This window comes from Ananas comosus, linkage group 6 (assembly GCF_001540865.1).
Source record: "Ananas comosus cultivar F153 linkage group 6, ASM154086v1, whole genome shotgun sequence".
NCBI classification, from domain to species: domain Eukaryota; kingdom Viridiplantae; phylum Streptophyta; class Magnoliopsida; order Poales; family Bromeliaceae; genus Ananas; species Ananas comosus.
Genome location: NC_033626.1, coordinates 7975109 through 7992645, shown reverse-complemented (window position 1 = coordinate 7992645; position 17537 = coordinate 7975109). Strand labels below are relative to the sequence as shown.

General features: G+C 42.4%; 1 protein-coding gene across 1 annotated transcript; it reads left to right on the top strand.

Annotated features, from left to right (window-relative positions):
• Nucleotides 8034-9029, top strand: LOC109711491. Its single transcript, XM_020234564.1, has one exon. The coding sequence runs from the start codon at nt 8063-8065 to the stop codon at nt 8708-8710; it is 648 nt and encodes a 215-aa protein (XP_020090153.1). The 5' UTR covers nt 8034-8062; the 3' UTR covers nt 8711-9029.

The following is a 17537-nucleotide window of genomic DNA, read 5'->3' as shown; positions in this document are numbered from 1 at the left end:
ACCGAACCGCGATTTGAAAATCCTGGAGTTTATTCCTCGACCCCACGATGCTCCGGATCCGATCTCATGATTTTTAGACCTTTATCCCGCGTGCTGCGGCTATCTGTACGAAACAATATTATTTTGTCAACAACTTCGCGTACACTCCACGAATGGTCAAACCGACTTCGCCAATGCGTTCGTTTGGTCCCCAATTAGATTTTCAAGAGGTCAAAATAGATCAAAACCCCATTTGAGCAAAACCCCTCTTTGGGATGTCCTAATATGACATATGCTCAATATTACGGATTTGATCTATAAAACAAGCAAAAGAAAGTTTGTTTAACATCTAGGAGCTCAACTAGGAGCATTCGAACCATTTTTGGAGTGTTTAGAACTAACCCTAGAAATCCACAATTAGAGCATCATGAGAAAATCATGGGTTCCATGGTGTTCTTGGCCTCAAGAGGCTTCTAAATATGTAAGAAGCTCCAAAACTCTAAGTATTAGGGTTTAAAAACCAAACCCTAACCTTAATCTTACAAGAAACCACTACTACTTCAAGAAGCTTACCTCTTGAGCTCCTCCAATGGCCGAAGAAGAAGATGAAGATATCCCTCCAAGCTCCTTCTCCTTCATTTCTTCTCTTTTTCCTTCTCTTTTCCTTCTCTTTTCTTCTTTCTCTTTTCTTCCCTTGCTCACGGTTGAGAGAGTGAGAGAGACACGAGAGAGGGAGAGAGAGAGGGCTGGGGTCATAACATATTGTAACAATTGCCAAAAGACCCCCCAAACATTCATATTTGCAACAGATCAATTCTGTGCTGTTCTGCCAAAGTGTACCGGTACACTTTCCCGTGTCACCGGTTTAACAGTCTTTTTCACTCAAACCTGAGAGCTGCCATTCTTCGGGTCGCTTGTTGTACTGGTACAACCATCAACTTGTACCGGTACACAATGCTCCAGACTTGGTTTTTAGCTTGTTTTCGACTCTATTTCATGCCGGACAACGCTAAAACCTTTCTAACTCTTTTAGAACTCATCTTAACCCTTCCAACCTTGATGAAATGTTAACTGGAACTCGTCCATTCATCTTATTCGCATGCTTTAGCCAATTTGGCTAAAGTTCGATAATTCCTTCTGGGTTCCAATATATTACATTCTCCAAACATGTTTTCGAACATGTCTCCATCATCTTTTCATCCACGCTAATGCCGAATTTAGCTCACGGCCCAACATAGCCTTTCGGGTTCCGTTTTCGCGCCTACGTGCACCGAAACGCCCGAAAGCTTCCGAACTTCACCGAACTTCACCAAAACCATTTAAATAGTTTTCCAACCCAACATACACCATGACTTCATAACATTAGAAGTCCGGTATGTTACAGTAAGTCCTTCGAAAACTCATTTTTTCCGATCACATCGTTCCATTACCAATGAGCAAAAGGAAGTAATAAATATGTTAAGCGAGCAAAATATTTCCACGTCTCAAATAATGTCTTTAATGAGGGCAAGAGAGGGTGGAATGCAAAATATTCATTTCACACGAAAAGACTTAAGTAATACAATCGTCGAAAAGAATAGGAATCTCAACGGGATTGATGTTGCAAGTGTTCTAAACTATTTTTAAGAGCTTCAAGTATCGGATCCGACATTTTTCTATGCTATAGATGTGGACGAGGAGCATACAACACGAAATTTATTTTGGGTTGACGGGAGGTCAAGAATGGCATATCAATAGTTTTCAGATGTGGTAACTTTTGATACAACATATATGACTAACAAATATAGTATGCCATTTGCACCATTTATTGGAGTTAATCATCATAAGCAATCTTCTTTTTTTTTTTTGTGCTTTACTTAGAGATGAAACTGCTAATACTTTTTGTTGGCTATTTAAAACTTGGTTGAAAGCAATGTTTGATCGACATCCAGGAGCAATTATTACAGATCAGGACCCTGCTATGAGAAAGCGATTGTTTCACGCCCCGGGGCTCAGCGGAAGCCTACCCGGCGCGTGTCCAGACCCGCCATACGTCTAAAACATATAAGGCGTCTACAAAAATTTCAATAGATAAAACAATAATACAAGAGATCTAGTGATATCAGAGCATTGTATAACTAGTTCTATAACAAGGAAATGACATAAAGCTGAAAGTCCACTAAATAAAAACATAAAGTAAGTACAATAGGGGTCCCATAACAAGTGCTAAAACGAGTACAAGGTGGTCTCTCTATATATGGTACAAAACCTCTTCCTCTCTCTCAAAATATAAAATGGAGGAGTAACCACCTAGCGCAAAAGAACTCTCCGCGAGCTAGCTACGCGACACCCTTGCCGCGATCCCGTGCCTCCGCCGGTGCCGAAGGCTCTGAAAAGGAAACATAGAAACAGGGGCGTGAGAACTATTAAATAATAGTTCCCAGTGGGCAATTACTGACTTCAGTGAAATGCACCACTAGGCCCGAAACTATAAAAGAGGGTCAGTGTACAACTATAACAAAAGCGATAAATGCACTGTAAGTAAATAAATAAACGAGTACCCAATAATCATGATATCTCTACTTAGCATGATTTACATAAGTAAGAAAGCAACTACTAGCTATATGCACATGAACACCCAACATATAAAGCATGATTATGCAACTACCCAAAGTCCACAATGTAATAGTAAAGATGTCATTGTTTACTATTCTAGTCCAAGTCCACTTTAACAGTTATAAAGTTCACATAGCATGTTCTGTCACCAAGTCCCAATCATATAAGACCCACCCGAAGGCTGTCTGGCCTGCGCCGTGCCTAATGGCCCCGTGGTAGTCAACATCCCCACTCTAGGGATGAGCCTCCCCCACGGCAATCCACTTCGGCGCCCAATCCCGCACGGGCGAGCATATGTCGCGATGGCTATCTCCGGAGTGCCGGCTTGTAGGGAGCGACCCTCACAAGCATGTGCGAATGAGCACAATGGCAAGCAAGCAATGATCTGTCTCAAGTACCAAGTCCTCATGTCTAACAACATGGAATATATCAAGTATCTCAATGGCCTATCTCTATGTCATCATGTCTCTAACATGGAATATAGCAGATACGTAGTGGCCTATCAATATGTCTCTATGTTGCAGTTTAATAGTTTACTAGTTTCAAGTGCCCCTTGATGACACTCTTGTTCTTTATGTCAAAGCATGGCAACTATGTTCCAAAATACATATTCCAAGTCATAATCCTCCTAAGAGATGTATTTTTCACTTGCAAAATAAACACTTTTCCCGTATGCATGCATTCTACTCATATAGCTCTACTATATAGTGAAATTTTCATAATACACAAGGCATGCATTTTAAGTGCTCTAAAATTCATATAAATTCCATTTAGCATAGAAATGAACTTAAAAATATTTTACAACAAGTAGAAAGAGCATAGGGGCCATTTCGCCCCATTTCCACGAAGCCAAACCCACCGATGACAACGAAACTCCTCGTTCGCTCCCACGAGGGTGTCCTCTAGTCTCCTAGTACCCTAGAGGTATAAAAACAAGTGTCATACGAGCCAAACGAACAATACCTAGCTCAATCATTAAGCTAATCAAGCATAGGTGAGGAAAACTCACCTCTAGCGCAAAAAATCTCCTCTAAAGCTCCAAAAGAGGCTAGAGCCCTTCCAATCCAACCAAAAGGAAGCCTCTAATCCACTCAAACTAGCTTCAAGAGCCCTAGATTCAAAATACCCAAAAATAAACCCTAAAACCTTATTCTAAGGTTTCATCTCAAATCTAACAATAAAACTCCAATTTAGAGGAAAAGAACAACAAGCTTACCTCTTAGAAGCTTTAAATCAAGCTCTAAATGCACTAAGTCCTAAGATCTTCCCTCCACAAAGCTCCAAATCCAAGCTTTTGGCTTCAACCATGGTGGAATAGCACCAAAAGGGAAAAAGAGAGAGGTTAATCCAAGAAAATCCAAAAGAGAGGGTCCAAATCCAAAGAGATGAAGGGGAGGGTGCCCTACCTTCTCCTCCCTGTGTTCTGGGCTCTGGAGAAGCCCTAAGGGGCGTGGGTGCTAAATAGATAGGCCACAAACGCAAAAAGCCCCCTGCAGTTCAAACTGCACGCAATCTGCCGCCTTGTACCGGTATACGGGTCCTTGTACCGGTACAAGGACCACAAAAATGCAAACCCAAGGCTCGGGTTGCGGGGTCTGCGGCTCTGTACAAGTACAAGCCCGATGGCTGTACCGGTACAACCATCAACCTTGTACCGGTATAAGACCAGTCTTGCTCCGGTACAAGCTTTGCTGCAGGCTACCCGAGAGCTAACCAAGGTCCAATCTTTTTGGGCTTTTGGCACCAGCTTAAAACCACAATTCTCGGGATGCGAGCCATAGGTTTGAACACTGTCTACGACCTTCCAGAAAGTCTGAAAAAGCTCGACACACAGATCAAACATTCGAACCTCGCAATTTGCAAAGGTCCAGTGTGTTACATTCACCCCTCCTAAAAAGGAGTTTCGTCCGCGAAACTCAAAATGCGACGTACCTCAAGACTCCACCTGGAAGAGGTGAGGGTAGCGCTCCTGCAAAGTGCTCTCTAGCTCCCACGTAGCCACTCTCTCCCCGTGGTTGCTCCAAAGAACCTTCACATACGGAATGTCCCGATTCCGCAGCTTCTTCACTTCGCGAGCTAGAATCTTCACAGGTTGCTCCTCGAAGCTCAAATCTTCATGCAGCTCCACTGGTATAGCATCCAAGACGTGAGCTGGATCGTGAATGTACCTCCGGAGGACCGATACATGAAAGACATCGTGTACACCCGATAAGTTCGGTGGTAGAGCAAGTCTATACGCTACCGGGCCTACACGCTCCAAAATCTCATACGCTCCAATGAAACGGGGACTCAACTTTTCCCGAATCCCAAATCTCTTTATTCCTCTAGTCGGCGAGACCTTTAAGAAAACATGGTCTCCGACTTGAAACTTCAAGTCTCGCCGCCGTCGATCAGCGTAGCTTCTCTGTCTACTCTGCGCCGTCAAAAGTCACTCCCGAGCGATGCGAACTTTATCCTCAGCTTCCTGGAGCACATCAGGNCGGGGAAGAGGTAAGGATACTCTTCACGCATCTTGCTTTCGAGCTCCCACGTAGCTTCTCGTTCAGCATGATTACTCCATTGAACTTTGACATATGCGATCGCACGATTCCGTAGCTTTCTCTCCTCATGAGCTAGGATGCGCACCGGAAATTCTTCGTACGACATATCCTCCTGAAGCTCGGGTGGTTCATATTGGACTGTAGTGTATATTCCACATGCCTATATTCTTGTCCAATGATAGATTATTTACCCTAAGTAGCATACAATCTATGCCTACTCATTTAACCAACTAATCTATCATTACATGAATGCATCAATAAACAAAACCACACTTCACTTTGGCATGGAAGCGACCTAGTCACTTCGGTGAAGCACAACCTACTTTTCAAGCCTCCTAATTGCTTATAGACACTTGCAATTAGGTCAACCACTTGGACTTTCAAGTTTTCTCCCAAGCTTTCCTTGCCCTATACAAGAAATTGTTCATTACCATTTTTGAACCACTAAATGATCTCTCTACTTGAAATCAATTAGTCTCACATGCTTTCCTAACTCTCAATTAGGACTCCAAAGGGTTAAAAAAAAACTTTTAAACCCTTCACCATGAAATCCATCTTTCAACCTAGGATTTTTTTTCCAAATTTTTGGTAAAACCCAAGCGGACATGCTAATCCTTACAATTTGTAGCTTAGATTAGCCTAAGGTTTGCTAGAAATTCATTTAGAAGGTTTAAATCCAAAACCCTAGCTCAAACCCTAAAATCCCCAATTCTAACCCTAGGTTTCCAATTTCCACAAGAAAACTGCAAAACTCATGGTGAAATCTTGATTAACCTAATTAGAATCATCTAGGAAAACTTAGAATACCAATACCAAACGATTTAGCAAAACCCTAACCTCTTGACCCGAAGACGAACCAAGAGTCGGAAGCACACCGAGCCACCAAGCGCCCGAGAGCTCGAACCAACACTCCCTACGCGTTCCCGAGCTTGATCTCCACCGTGATCTCCGAGTCAAAGAAGGGGAAGAAGAACGAGTGTGAGAGGAGCTCCTCCCACTCCCTCACTGCATCTCTGTGTGTGTGTGCGTGCGTTCTGCAGAGAAGAGGGGGTGGGGGGCCCTTATATAAGCCCCCAACTGAAATTATACTTTTACCCCTCAAAAACAGCGTTTTGGAAGGTTGAGTACAGGTACTCGGGCTCGCGTACCGGTACCCGGCCAGTCCAGTACCGGTGCCTATTTTCAGTACCTCAAAACCCGAGAGTTAACATTCTCAGTTTTACATTGCGTACTGTTACCCGATTCCAGTACCGGTACTCGGCTAGTCCAATACCGGTACCCAGTTTTCCAGTAGTGGTACCCAGTACAAATTCTGCAACTTAGGCAGATTTCAGCTTTTCGAGTTCATTTTCGAGTCTAGTTTGCGCCGAAAGCACTCAAATGCTCTCCAAACTTCACTGGAACTTATTTAATAACATTTTAGGCTAGTTCCCACCGAAACTTTATAATTGGAGAAGTTCGAGATATTACATAGACTGTATTTTATTGTGCCAGAGGTCATCTGGTCTATACTATTATGATCTGGTTGATCATTCATACATGACCATAGCCTGCACGAACCCTATTGTGCTTAACAGAGATACTGTTATACTCTAATGGGTCGTGCCCTTTGAGTGCACCTCCAAAGGCTCGCGGTTGATTTAGTGGATAGATAGCCTCTGCATCGACGAACCACCAGGTCAATGTGGGGCCGAGCACAAGGCGGGCGCATGCTTGACTAGACTTACTAGTCGTCAGTGTGATTGGATTACAATTTTACTACCAACTATCAAGTCCTTTCACCTTTGTCGGTTACGCTAGGAACAATTAGTCTTTCAACACTAATTCTATAATTTGATATACTGGTTGAAGAATATATTTCTATAAATGGTTAGCAATTGTATGTAACCCAACGATAGATGAAATTTCAAAAAAGCAAAAGGTCTTGAAAGAAAGTTTTTAATTTTCTGTTGTCAAAATAAAAACGTGTATTTAAGAGTCGCAAATAATCCATCAGTCTCCCTAGTGTTATTTTTTTAAAAAAATTCTAATTTAATTTTTTTTTAAAAAATGATAAATATATTAAATAATGCTTGAGGTTCTCAATTCTGTCTCAATCAACTAGCCACAATTAGGGATGTCAACAGGTTGGAATTTTAAAAACTCGAATCCAAATTCGATGAATTTTGAATACTCGAATTCGAATACATACAAAATTCATATCCGAAGACAAATTTGTCAAATTTTTATTTTTTATATTCTTATCCAAAATTGTATTTATCTAATATTGGATAAGCCTGTTTGTTCAAAGTTGAATAAAATTTTCGGTATCCGCACCCGTCGGCGCCCCTGCCCAGTGCCCACCATCCAGCAAAGTCTCGAACTATGCAGGTTCCGACTCAAACTTGATTGGATTTTTATTTCGGCCTAATATTCGGAGGTCCGCACTAAAGTCCAAAGGAGATCTCTAAGCGTCGGCCTAATACCGGCCCAAGTTGGTCTTATTGGGCCGGGCCCATTTCCAAGGCTACCCGATCCGACGACGAAGACAGAATTCGTGAGATCTGGAACCATTCTGGATCGCACAATACCAAATCCCACGACACCAAATACATGCACCGTCACCACACTGTGGGGCCCACCGGTTTAAACCAACGCCACCCGAACACTAAGCTCGTCCCCGCCGTCAGATTCAGCGATCGATCAACCCACACCGCAATCTCGACGGTCCACGTGTTTTACTTAGCCGCCGTTCGAGTGACAACGACGGCCACTCGCGCTCTCCCATTATTATCTGGGAATTTCGGGATCTACCGCGGCATCTCCTGCTCCCGATGCCCGGCATCTTCTGATCCGATCCGCTCAAATCCGACGGCTGCGATTACTCCCCGATCCCCTTTATATTACCCACCTCAAACCACCCCACCCCACCCCACCCCACCCCGATACAAAGCCAAAGTCCGCCCAAAATGGATCTCCTGGAAATGCCACTGGAGGCCGTCGCCCTCCGCTTCTACTCCCTCCCCGCCGTGGTCGCCGGCGGCTCCATTTGGACGTGCCTCGCGATCATCGCCGCCGCCGCTATCGGCCTCTGGCGCATTAGGACTGTAGGTTCCAGATCCGAATCCTCCTCTTCTTCGTCTTCTTCTTCTCTCCTTACATCGTCTCCGCCGCCGTCGCCTTCGCCTTCCCCCAATCTTAGCACGCCGATCGAGCGGCCAATTCTCAGCCGCTTCGAGCTCGGTGAGGAGGTGGGCATGCCGAAGGTACGCTTCACGGCGTACTACAACGACGCCGCCGATTGCCTCGGCTGCTGCCGCGTGGACGACGATGACGACGACGACGGCGACGGCGACAGCGAGGAGAGGGAGGTGGAGGCGGATGGCGCCGTTAGCGACGGTGTTAACGGTGACAGTCAGAAGCGTCTCTCGAAGCCCGGCTGGGCAGGGGACGTCCCGAAGTGGGAGGTGCCGGCGCTCTCGGGAAACGGCGACCTCGGTTGGTACCGTTGCCAGGACATGACGGCGCTTAACGGCAGCGTCGTCAGATTGTGGGACGGGGACGGCGGGTTAACAGCGAGCCCGCGAAGGAGGGGTATAATGGGAATCTACCATTAGAGACCTATTTTTCGATTAAAAATGTACATATATATTTATTATTTCTCTAGTACAATTTTCCTTTTTTTTTTTTTTTTTTTTTTTTTTTTTTTTTTTTTTTTTTTGGCCCTTTAGATTTGGCCTTGTCCACTGGGTCCTCATAAGTTTCTTACCCACCTTTGCTCTCTAATTATTGCCGAGGGCCAGGGTGGACTCTAATGAAATGCCATGGCCTTCTGGAAGATCCTTAAGATGGGAAAGATTCCAAGTATTTTATTTGTTAGCTTAGCTGCTTCGGATGCTTCCATTATTCGTTACACCAAACGAGTGCACAATTTCATTGATCGTGGGCCTTTTGGTAGTTCGAACATTATACGGCCAAGCTTCTAACAAATAGTCAAAAAAGTAAGTTACGCTATGTGCCTTATAGTGCCTAGGGGATTAGAGATGACTTCGTTTCATCTTTAGCAGAACAAATTGTTAAGTGTAATTCTTTATCGTTTTCTACGAGATCAATTTTTTCGACAATAAATATTATTACTATAATTATAACAATTTTATTTTATTAAATTAATTTAATAATATAAAAAATTAAATTATTATAAAATATATTTTATCAATATAGTTCGCGCTATTGTAATAATACAATTCAATACTGTTTAGTCATTTATTATCACAAAATTTATAATAACGATTCTTATGCGTTGCAAAAAAATATTTTTAAAACTAATAATTGTCGATTACAGTAATATTTATTATTGGAAAATAATGAATTTCTAGTAGTGTATGAAAATTATTTCTAAGCCCCTTTCTCTTTTCTCATCCGTCAATTTTATTGGGGATAAGACAAATCTAATTTTGAGGCTTCATCTTGCTTCAATTATTTTGCTCATTATCTTTCATTGGGTGTAACTTGCTGGCGCAAATAACATTATTCTAATCAACGATATAGACGTGGTAGTATTTTCTATAAAAAAATAGGCTTGTTTGTTGAAACCACCATTCAACACACACTAAAAAAATATTCAATATACCGACCGTCTCTAGAGCAAGTGGTAAAGAGCTTGGTGGTTGGTATTCGAGACCCAAGTTTGAATCTTAGTTGATTTATATTTCTAGCCAAGTTTATTTCTAAATAAAATAAATAAAATGGGTAGCGTACTACCTATCTCTCAATATATATATATATATATATATATATATATATATATAGCCAAATATAGGCCTCTATAATCTAGAAATTTGATTTCAGTTTATTTATTTGAAATTTGCTTGTTCAAAGAAACAAACTTAGCTTGGACATAGGGACAAGCACAGAGGAAAAAAACAAAATTCACTTTCAGGTTCAAACAGGTGAGCAATTTAATTGTTGGAAATAATAATTCAAACTTAATTTAAAATTTATTTAGGGATAGAGTATATCCAAATTATACATTGAATAGGATTTGTACTTATCTAAAGTAACATTAACTTTACTTTTAACGGTCTGTAAAAACCTAGTTTTTAGTGCATAATTTAACTTATTTTTGGATGATCATATGGATGCCCCGAAGATTAATTTCATTCTATATAAAAGATGTTAGCTAGGAAAATAAAACCATTGCAAAAGTCGCAATATTTTGGATCAAATTCTCGATAATTACTTTTCGGGGATTTAGATTTAGATTTAGATTTAGATTTGGATTTGGATGCACGAAACAAACACTAATTCCTTTTAACAGGTTAGGGCCCATTTGGTATTCATCGTTACATAATGATAGCACGAAGAGATATGTCCCTCTGTTCAGTGAGACGGTGAGAATTATATCAAATCGAATGGTTACGATGTATATAACTTAATATTTTTGTTGGATAAAGTGTAGGATATACATATTAGAGCTAGAACACTATACAGATTATTTTAACATATCTAGATATCTTAAATTTCTGAATAAAATTAATACTGATGCTGCATTAGCGCGTTTGGATTAATGCAGTTAGGGCAGCAAGTCAAACTCGATGCTATCCATCCCCAAAGACTTCCAATAAAATTTCATAAATAAATTTTGAAAAATCAATCTCAAAGATATTCAATTTGTCAAACATTGTTGATCCGAAAATCAAATAAAATTTTTGATAAGTATCAAATAAAATTTCACACATCATGCAAGATCTAGAGATTAATTGTATCGTTTTATCATCATATTTGTTAAGAAATTGAATAAATAAATCTCTTAATCATGAAATTAAAAGAATATTCGCAATTTGAGTTATGCACATAATTCGAGATAGGAGTGGCTCTTTGAGCATCTTTTAATAAATTTCTGAGTTGACTACAATGCCGCCGGAGAGGGAGATAGAGTTTGTGATTGATGTAGTTTCTGAAACTGCACCAATCCCGAAGGTACCTTACAGGATGGCACCGACGGAGCTGAGAGAGCTAAAGGCGCAGCTTCAGGACTTGATGGATAAGGAGTATGTGAGACCCAGTGTGTAGCCTTGGGGAGCACCGGTGTTGTTTGTAAAGAAGAAGGATGGTTCGCTCAGGTTGTGTATAGATTACTAGGAGCTGAATAAGGTGACCATCAAGAACAAGTATCCTTTGCCGTGCATTGATGATCTGTTCGATCAGCTACAAGGATCTTGTGTCTTCTCGAAGATTGACCTCCATTCAGGTTACCACCAGTTGAGAGTGAGGGCCGAGGATATTCCCAAGACTGCTTTTCTGACTCGGTACGGGCATTATGAGTTTACGGTGATGCCTTTTGGATTGACGAATGCCCCTGCCGCATTCATGGATTTAATGAACAGAGTGTTCAAGTCGTTCTTGAATAGGTTTGTGGTAGTCTTTATTGATGATATTCTGATATACTCCCGGAGCGATGCCGAGCATGAGGAGCACTTAAGGACTGTGCTACAGCTTTTGCGAGAGAAGAAGTTGTATGCCAAATTAAAGAAGTGCGAGTTCTGGTTACGGGAAGTTGCTTTCTTGGGCCATGTAATATCTGAAGGTGGAGTGGCAGTGGACTCGAAGAAGATTGATGCTATTCAGGATTGGCCCAGACCGACGATGGTGACAGAGGTGAGGAGTTTCCTTGGACTTGCTCATTATTACCGTCTGTTTGTGGAAGGCTTTGCGAAGCTTTCCACACCACTCACTCGATTGACTCGTAAAGGAATTAAGTTCGTTTAGAGTGAGGACTGTCAGAGGAGCTTTGATGAGTTGAGACAGAGGTTGACATCGGCTCCTATCCTTACCCTTCCAGTGATGGGGGAAGGATTTGTGATTTACAGTGATGCATCACACAGTGGTTTGGGCTGTGTGTTGATGCAGCATGGTAGGGTAGTTGCTTATGCTTCAGGCAGTTAAAGGATTATGAGAAGAATTACCCTACGCATGACTTGGAGTTTGCCGCGGTAGTCTTTGCTTTAAAGTTGTGGCGGCATTACTTATATGGCGAGCACTTCGAGGTTTTCACTGATCATAAAAGTCTCAAGTATCTGTTCACCTAGAGCGAGTTGAATCTGAGGCAACACCGATGATTGGAGTTACTGAAGGATTATGATATTAGTATTCAGTATCATCCTGGCAAGGCGAATGTGGTGGCAGATGCGTTGAGCAGGAAGGCAGTGCAGAGCTTGAGCATGTTGATCACTCAGCAGAGGCTGTTACTTGAGGAGCTACAGCAGCTGAGACTCGAGATAGTGTCCCCTGGATCTACTGCGAGACTGATGTCTATGGTCTTGCAGCCCACTCTGTTGGATAGGATCCGAGAGAAATAGAGTGTAGATCCGCACTCGTTGAGGATTCAAGAGCAGTTAGAGAGGGGACAGGCAGAGGGCTTTGTTGTGGACAGTTCGGGAATGCTGCGGCACAGGAACCGACTGCGTGAGTCTATGGATTTAGAGATCCAAGAAGAGATTTTGAGAGAGACTCGCTCAGTTGTATCTGGATGAGATAGCGAGAGTGCATGGCGTGCTACTTTGTTTGCATCAGATTGAGACCCGAGATTCGTCTCGCACTTTTGGAGGAGTCTTCAGACGGCCTTGGGCACCCAATTGCAGTTCAGCACAGCGTTTCACCCACAGACAGATGGTTAGTCAGAGCGGACCATTCAGACTCTTAAAGACATGCTGAGGGCATGTGTCCTGGACTTTGGAGGAGGGTGGTATCGACATTTGAGACTGGCGGAGTTTTCGTACAACAACAGCAATCAAGCGAGCATCTAGATGGCTCCGTTTGAAGCGTTGTATGGACGCAGGTGTCGATCCCCTTTGTTTTGGAGTGATGTGGGTGAGAGAAAAACGCTTGGGCCTAAGATTTTGTTAGAGGCTGAGGAAAAGATTAGAGTGGTGCGACGACAACTTTTGACAGCCAGAGTCGACAGAGGAGCTGTGCTGATACCTGGAGACGAGACATAGAGTTCCAGATTGGTGATTATGTGTTTCTTAAAGTCTCGCCGTCCAGAGGGTTTCGCAGATTTGGAGTGCGTGGAAAGCTCAGTCCACATTTTGTAGGCCTTTTGAGGTATTGGAGCGAGTTGGGCCAGTTGCTTACAGGATTGCTCTACCTCCACGACTAGCCGGCATTCACGATGTTTTTCACGTCTCGGCTTTGAGGAGATATGTGTTCGACCACTCCCACGTGATTGACTTCACTCCGCTAGAAATTGGCGAGGACCTGAGATACTAGGAGCGACCGGTGCGGATTCTGGCTCGTGATTTGAAGGAATTGCGCAACCGGGTCATACCCTTTGTAAAGGTGCAATGGAGTAATCACGAGGAGTAGGAGGCGACTTGGGAGTCGGAGATGGTGATGCGGGAGTCCTACTACTACTTGTTTGAGACTAAAGATTGAGGTATGTTTTAAGTTTCGAGGATGAAACTTTTTATAGTGGGGGAGGATGTAGTGTTTTAGAGGTTTGGATAGGATTGGCTACAGTACTAGTGACTGGTCGACACATCTGGAGAGTGTCCGACTGAGTCGGAGTCGTTTCTGCACGAAATGGATGCAGAATGGACTTGGTGCACTCAAATAAGCAAAACTGGAGTTTTGCTAGTTTAGGGCGCCCAAAAATGAATTTAGAGCACCCAGATCTTGAGCGCTCCAGTTTAGGGCACCCAGAACTTGGTTTAGGGCGCCCAGATCTTGAGTGCTGGTTTGAGCAAAGCTGGAAGCCAATTCGGATCCTGTTCCGGGCGCCCGGAAGTGGGTCCGGAAGTTTACTTTGGAAATATCAATTGTGTTGACACGTAAGGTGTGGTAGGTGAGATCCGCCAGAACAGGATAGCGGTGTAGCAGACCGTCGGACGGAGGAACCGAGACACTGTTTTGTGCAGGCTGGAAGTTCTAGACCCCCAGAACTGGGTTTAGGGCGCCTAGATCTTGAGTTTTTCTGCAATAGTGCAGGTTAGCAGCTAGAGTTCCTGGGGCTTATTGGATCATTCTAACTCACTATAAATAGATGGAACTCAACCGCTTTCAGCTCTTTTCCTCCTTTCATCACAGAGAAGCCACTTTTTGCATCTTAGTCCCTCCAATTACTCGAAATTCCACCATTTTCACCTTAAGGATTTCAGTTCTAGTAGTTTTCCAGCAGCGACTGTCGGTGTTTCGGCTCGTGTGCGACGTAGGAAGCTCTATTTTCCACGAAACTTGGTTTGTTGGATTTAGGACTTCAAGAGGAATCTGTGGAATCCAAATTGATAGAATTTGGTTAAGGTTAGCTTGGTCTATTCTGCATTTTACTGTGCTGCTAGTGTTTTTGGACTAAATCGGTGAATTTGTGGATTTTCATGGTGCAAGCTTTCGAGGCAGTGGGTTTTTGGATCTGAGTTTGATACTCCAGTATACTGCACTGGATTTGGGATCTACCTTCATCGAATTTGAGCCTTAGAAGGTAATTTTAACATTGGAGTTGTCGGTTTAAGCTTAAGTGCTGAAATTTGGAGTTATTGATGCAATTTTTATACTTTTGTGTTCAGATTCTTGGAGGAAGTTGAGTTTGGACCACGGGGTGATATTCAATCTTGGTTTACTGGTTTGGGACTTTGCTACACCTGATTTGGGATGTGAAAGGTGAAGTTAGCATTGTATTTGAGAAAAAGTTAAGCTTAAGTGCTGAATTTCGTAAGTTTGATGGAATTATAGTATTCTCGATGTGTAGAGCCTTGGAGAAGTATTGTTGCTGTTGCAGCGTGATCTCGGCTGAACCTCCTGGTATTTTCGGGACCTTCTTGCTGCCGTGGAATTGCTTTGAAGGTGGGTTTATCATCGGTTTTGCCTCCTAAGTATAATGCATAGTAGACATGCATAATTTCAGTTTTGGTATATCAAGTTTAACTCGAATTCATGATTAGCTTGTTGTTGAAATCTGAATTTGGAGCATGCTGTAGTAATTAGATAAATTATACATGTTGGACTGAAAATTTGACTTAGGAGAAAACCAGCGATTCTACCCTGTCATATGCTTAAACTACCAGATTTAGCTATAGGAGCCGTAATTTGTTTGTATCACCGCAGTTTGTGGGCGGTGGATACCCAGGATAGTGCAGAAGGTATTTACACTCGTGCTGAGATACCGAGCTTATTTTTACAGTAGTGTTTAGGCTATTCCGGACTATCGGGCACCGTCGTGGTTGACGGTGGACCCTATTGGCTGTTTTTGTATTAGATTGTGCTGAGAGCACGTGAGTTGTGGTGGTTAGACCAGTGTGACCCTGTTCACTTTGATTATAGCCTGTGAGAGTCTGATTGAACTTCACAGAGACATTTGTAAACTCGGTTGGGTCGCACCCACGAATGTCATTTCGGAATGAGATTTCAGTGCGATGAGGTCGTAGTTTCTGTTGGGACAGTTCTTGTGCTCGCCACTCCAGTGGGTGGTGTACAGCGTAGTTGGATACAGGCAGGGTGGGCCCGTTTTGGCAGCCCATGTGAGGTTGGGTCAGTGGTAATTAGTGACTCCTTTCTCGACTTTCAGTGTGGTTGTGACGTGAGTTGAGTTACAGCTATCCTATCGGACTTTTTACCTAGACCGGCTACTCTTGAGCTACGGTGTAGTCTAGTTAGACGAGACAGGTGTATTCACAGTCTCTAGAGAGTTTTCTCTACCGGCTACTCTTGAGTACGGTGTGGCCTAGTTAGGCGAGACGGGTGTATTCACAGTCTCTAGAGAGTTTTCTTCACCGGCTACTCATAGGGTAGTATACTGGTTCGCTTCGACATGCGAGACGGGTGTTTTTACAGTCCCTAGTGAGATTGGGTCAGAGTTTTGCATCATTCTATAGATAGTAGTGTTGGTTCATGATAGGATAGTGGCATATAGCTGTAGATTTGTTCCAGCTTCCTTTTCTATCACTGATCTGTAGACTTAGTGGGTGAGCCGATGAGTTTTAGGGCGGTACCCACTGAGGACTACTTCTTTTGCAGTAGTTCTCACGCCCAGTTGTTACCCTGTTTTTGCAGAGCCGTTGCCGTCGGCTGCTGCTGTTACTGATTCAGATCGTGGTGAGGGCGTCGCGAGTTAGAGCCCTTCCAGCCGAGCCAGAACTAGAGGAGTACCAGCTACAGGTAATTGTAGTTTTTGGTTCTTTACATACTGATATTGTACCTCGCTGGAGCGAGTGTTTTTGTACCAGGATGATATGTATGTATCGAACCACTGTTTTATATGTGGTTTAGTTTCCTTGCAGCTCTATACTACTGTTTGTAGTATTGTTTGATTACAGGTATTTTTACTGTTTCGCTTCGTATATAGGAAAAATTTCTATGTATATGGCGGGTTTGTTAGCCTGCCCGAAAAAACGAGTAATCCGGGGCGTGATAATTTCAAATACTCTAGATCATATTTAACGGTGTGGATCATCGATTCGAAAGCCCTAATATCGAAAACAACTTATGAGTACGAAATTTATTTTCTAAAAGTTTCAAATACTTTAGATCATGTTTAACGGTGTGGATCGTCGATTCGAAAATAACTTATGAGTACGAAGTGCTTTAAGTTTATAGCAAAAATCTATCAGAAATTATACTTTATATATATATATATATATATATATATATACTTAACTTGATCTTATGAAAATCTTCATAATGGGTGAACCACGAAGATCCAAAGATCGAGAACCTAGATGAGTTAATAATTATCGGGAACCTGCTTTGTAATAAGGTAGATGGTGGTAGTAGGGTTGGAATGTAAAGAGGTAGGTTCCCAATTTTTGAGTTTTCGTGGTTGGAGAACCACGAAAACTCTCATAAGATCGAGTTGTGTGAGAGAGAGAGAGAGAGAGAGAGAGATATATATATATATATATATATATATATATAAATATAGAATAGATGAAATACTATCAATAGCACCAAGCTATTGGTGCTATTGATTTTTTAGCCCTTGGACTGAGAAATGGGTGGTTAGGATGATGTGGGCCCCCTAAGGTTGAGTGAGTGGTTGGTTGAATAGTATAATCTAGCGGGTAAAAATAATCAAAGAGTTAAATCTAGCGGTGGAAAACTCGATAACACAAAATCCTTGGTGCTATCAATAGTACCCCAGCTGGACTCTCTCTCTCTCTCTCTCTCTATATATATATATATATATATAGAACTAGGCTAATATACTATTAATAGCACCAAGTCATTGTTGCTACCAAGTTTTTGGCCATTGGATTAAGAGATGTACGATTAGGAGGATGTAGGCTCCCTAGGGTTGAGTAGGTGGTTGGTTGAATAGTATGATCTAACTGATGAAAATGATCAAAAGGGTAGATGTAACGGCGGAAAACTTGGTAGGACCAAACGCTTCGTGCTATTAATAGCATATTAGCCGGACTCTATATATATATATATATATATATATATATATATATA

Excerpts from the sequence above, each read along its gene's own strand:
- LOC109711491 (XM_020234564.1), top strand. The coding sequence starts at position 8,063 with ATGGATCTCCTGGAAATGCCACTGGAGGCCGTCGCCCTCCGCTTCTAC.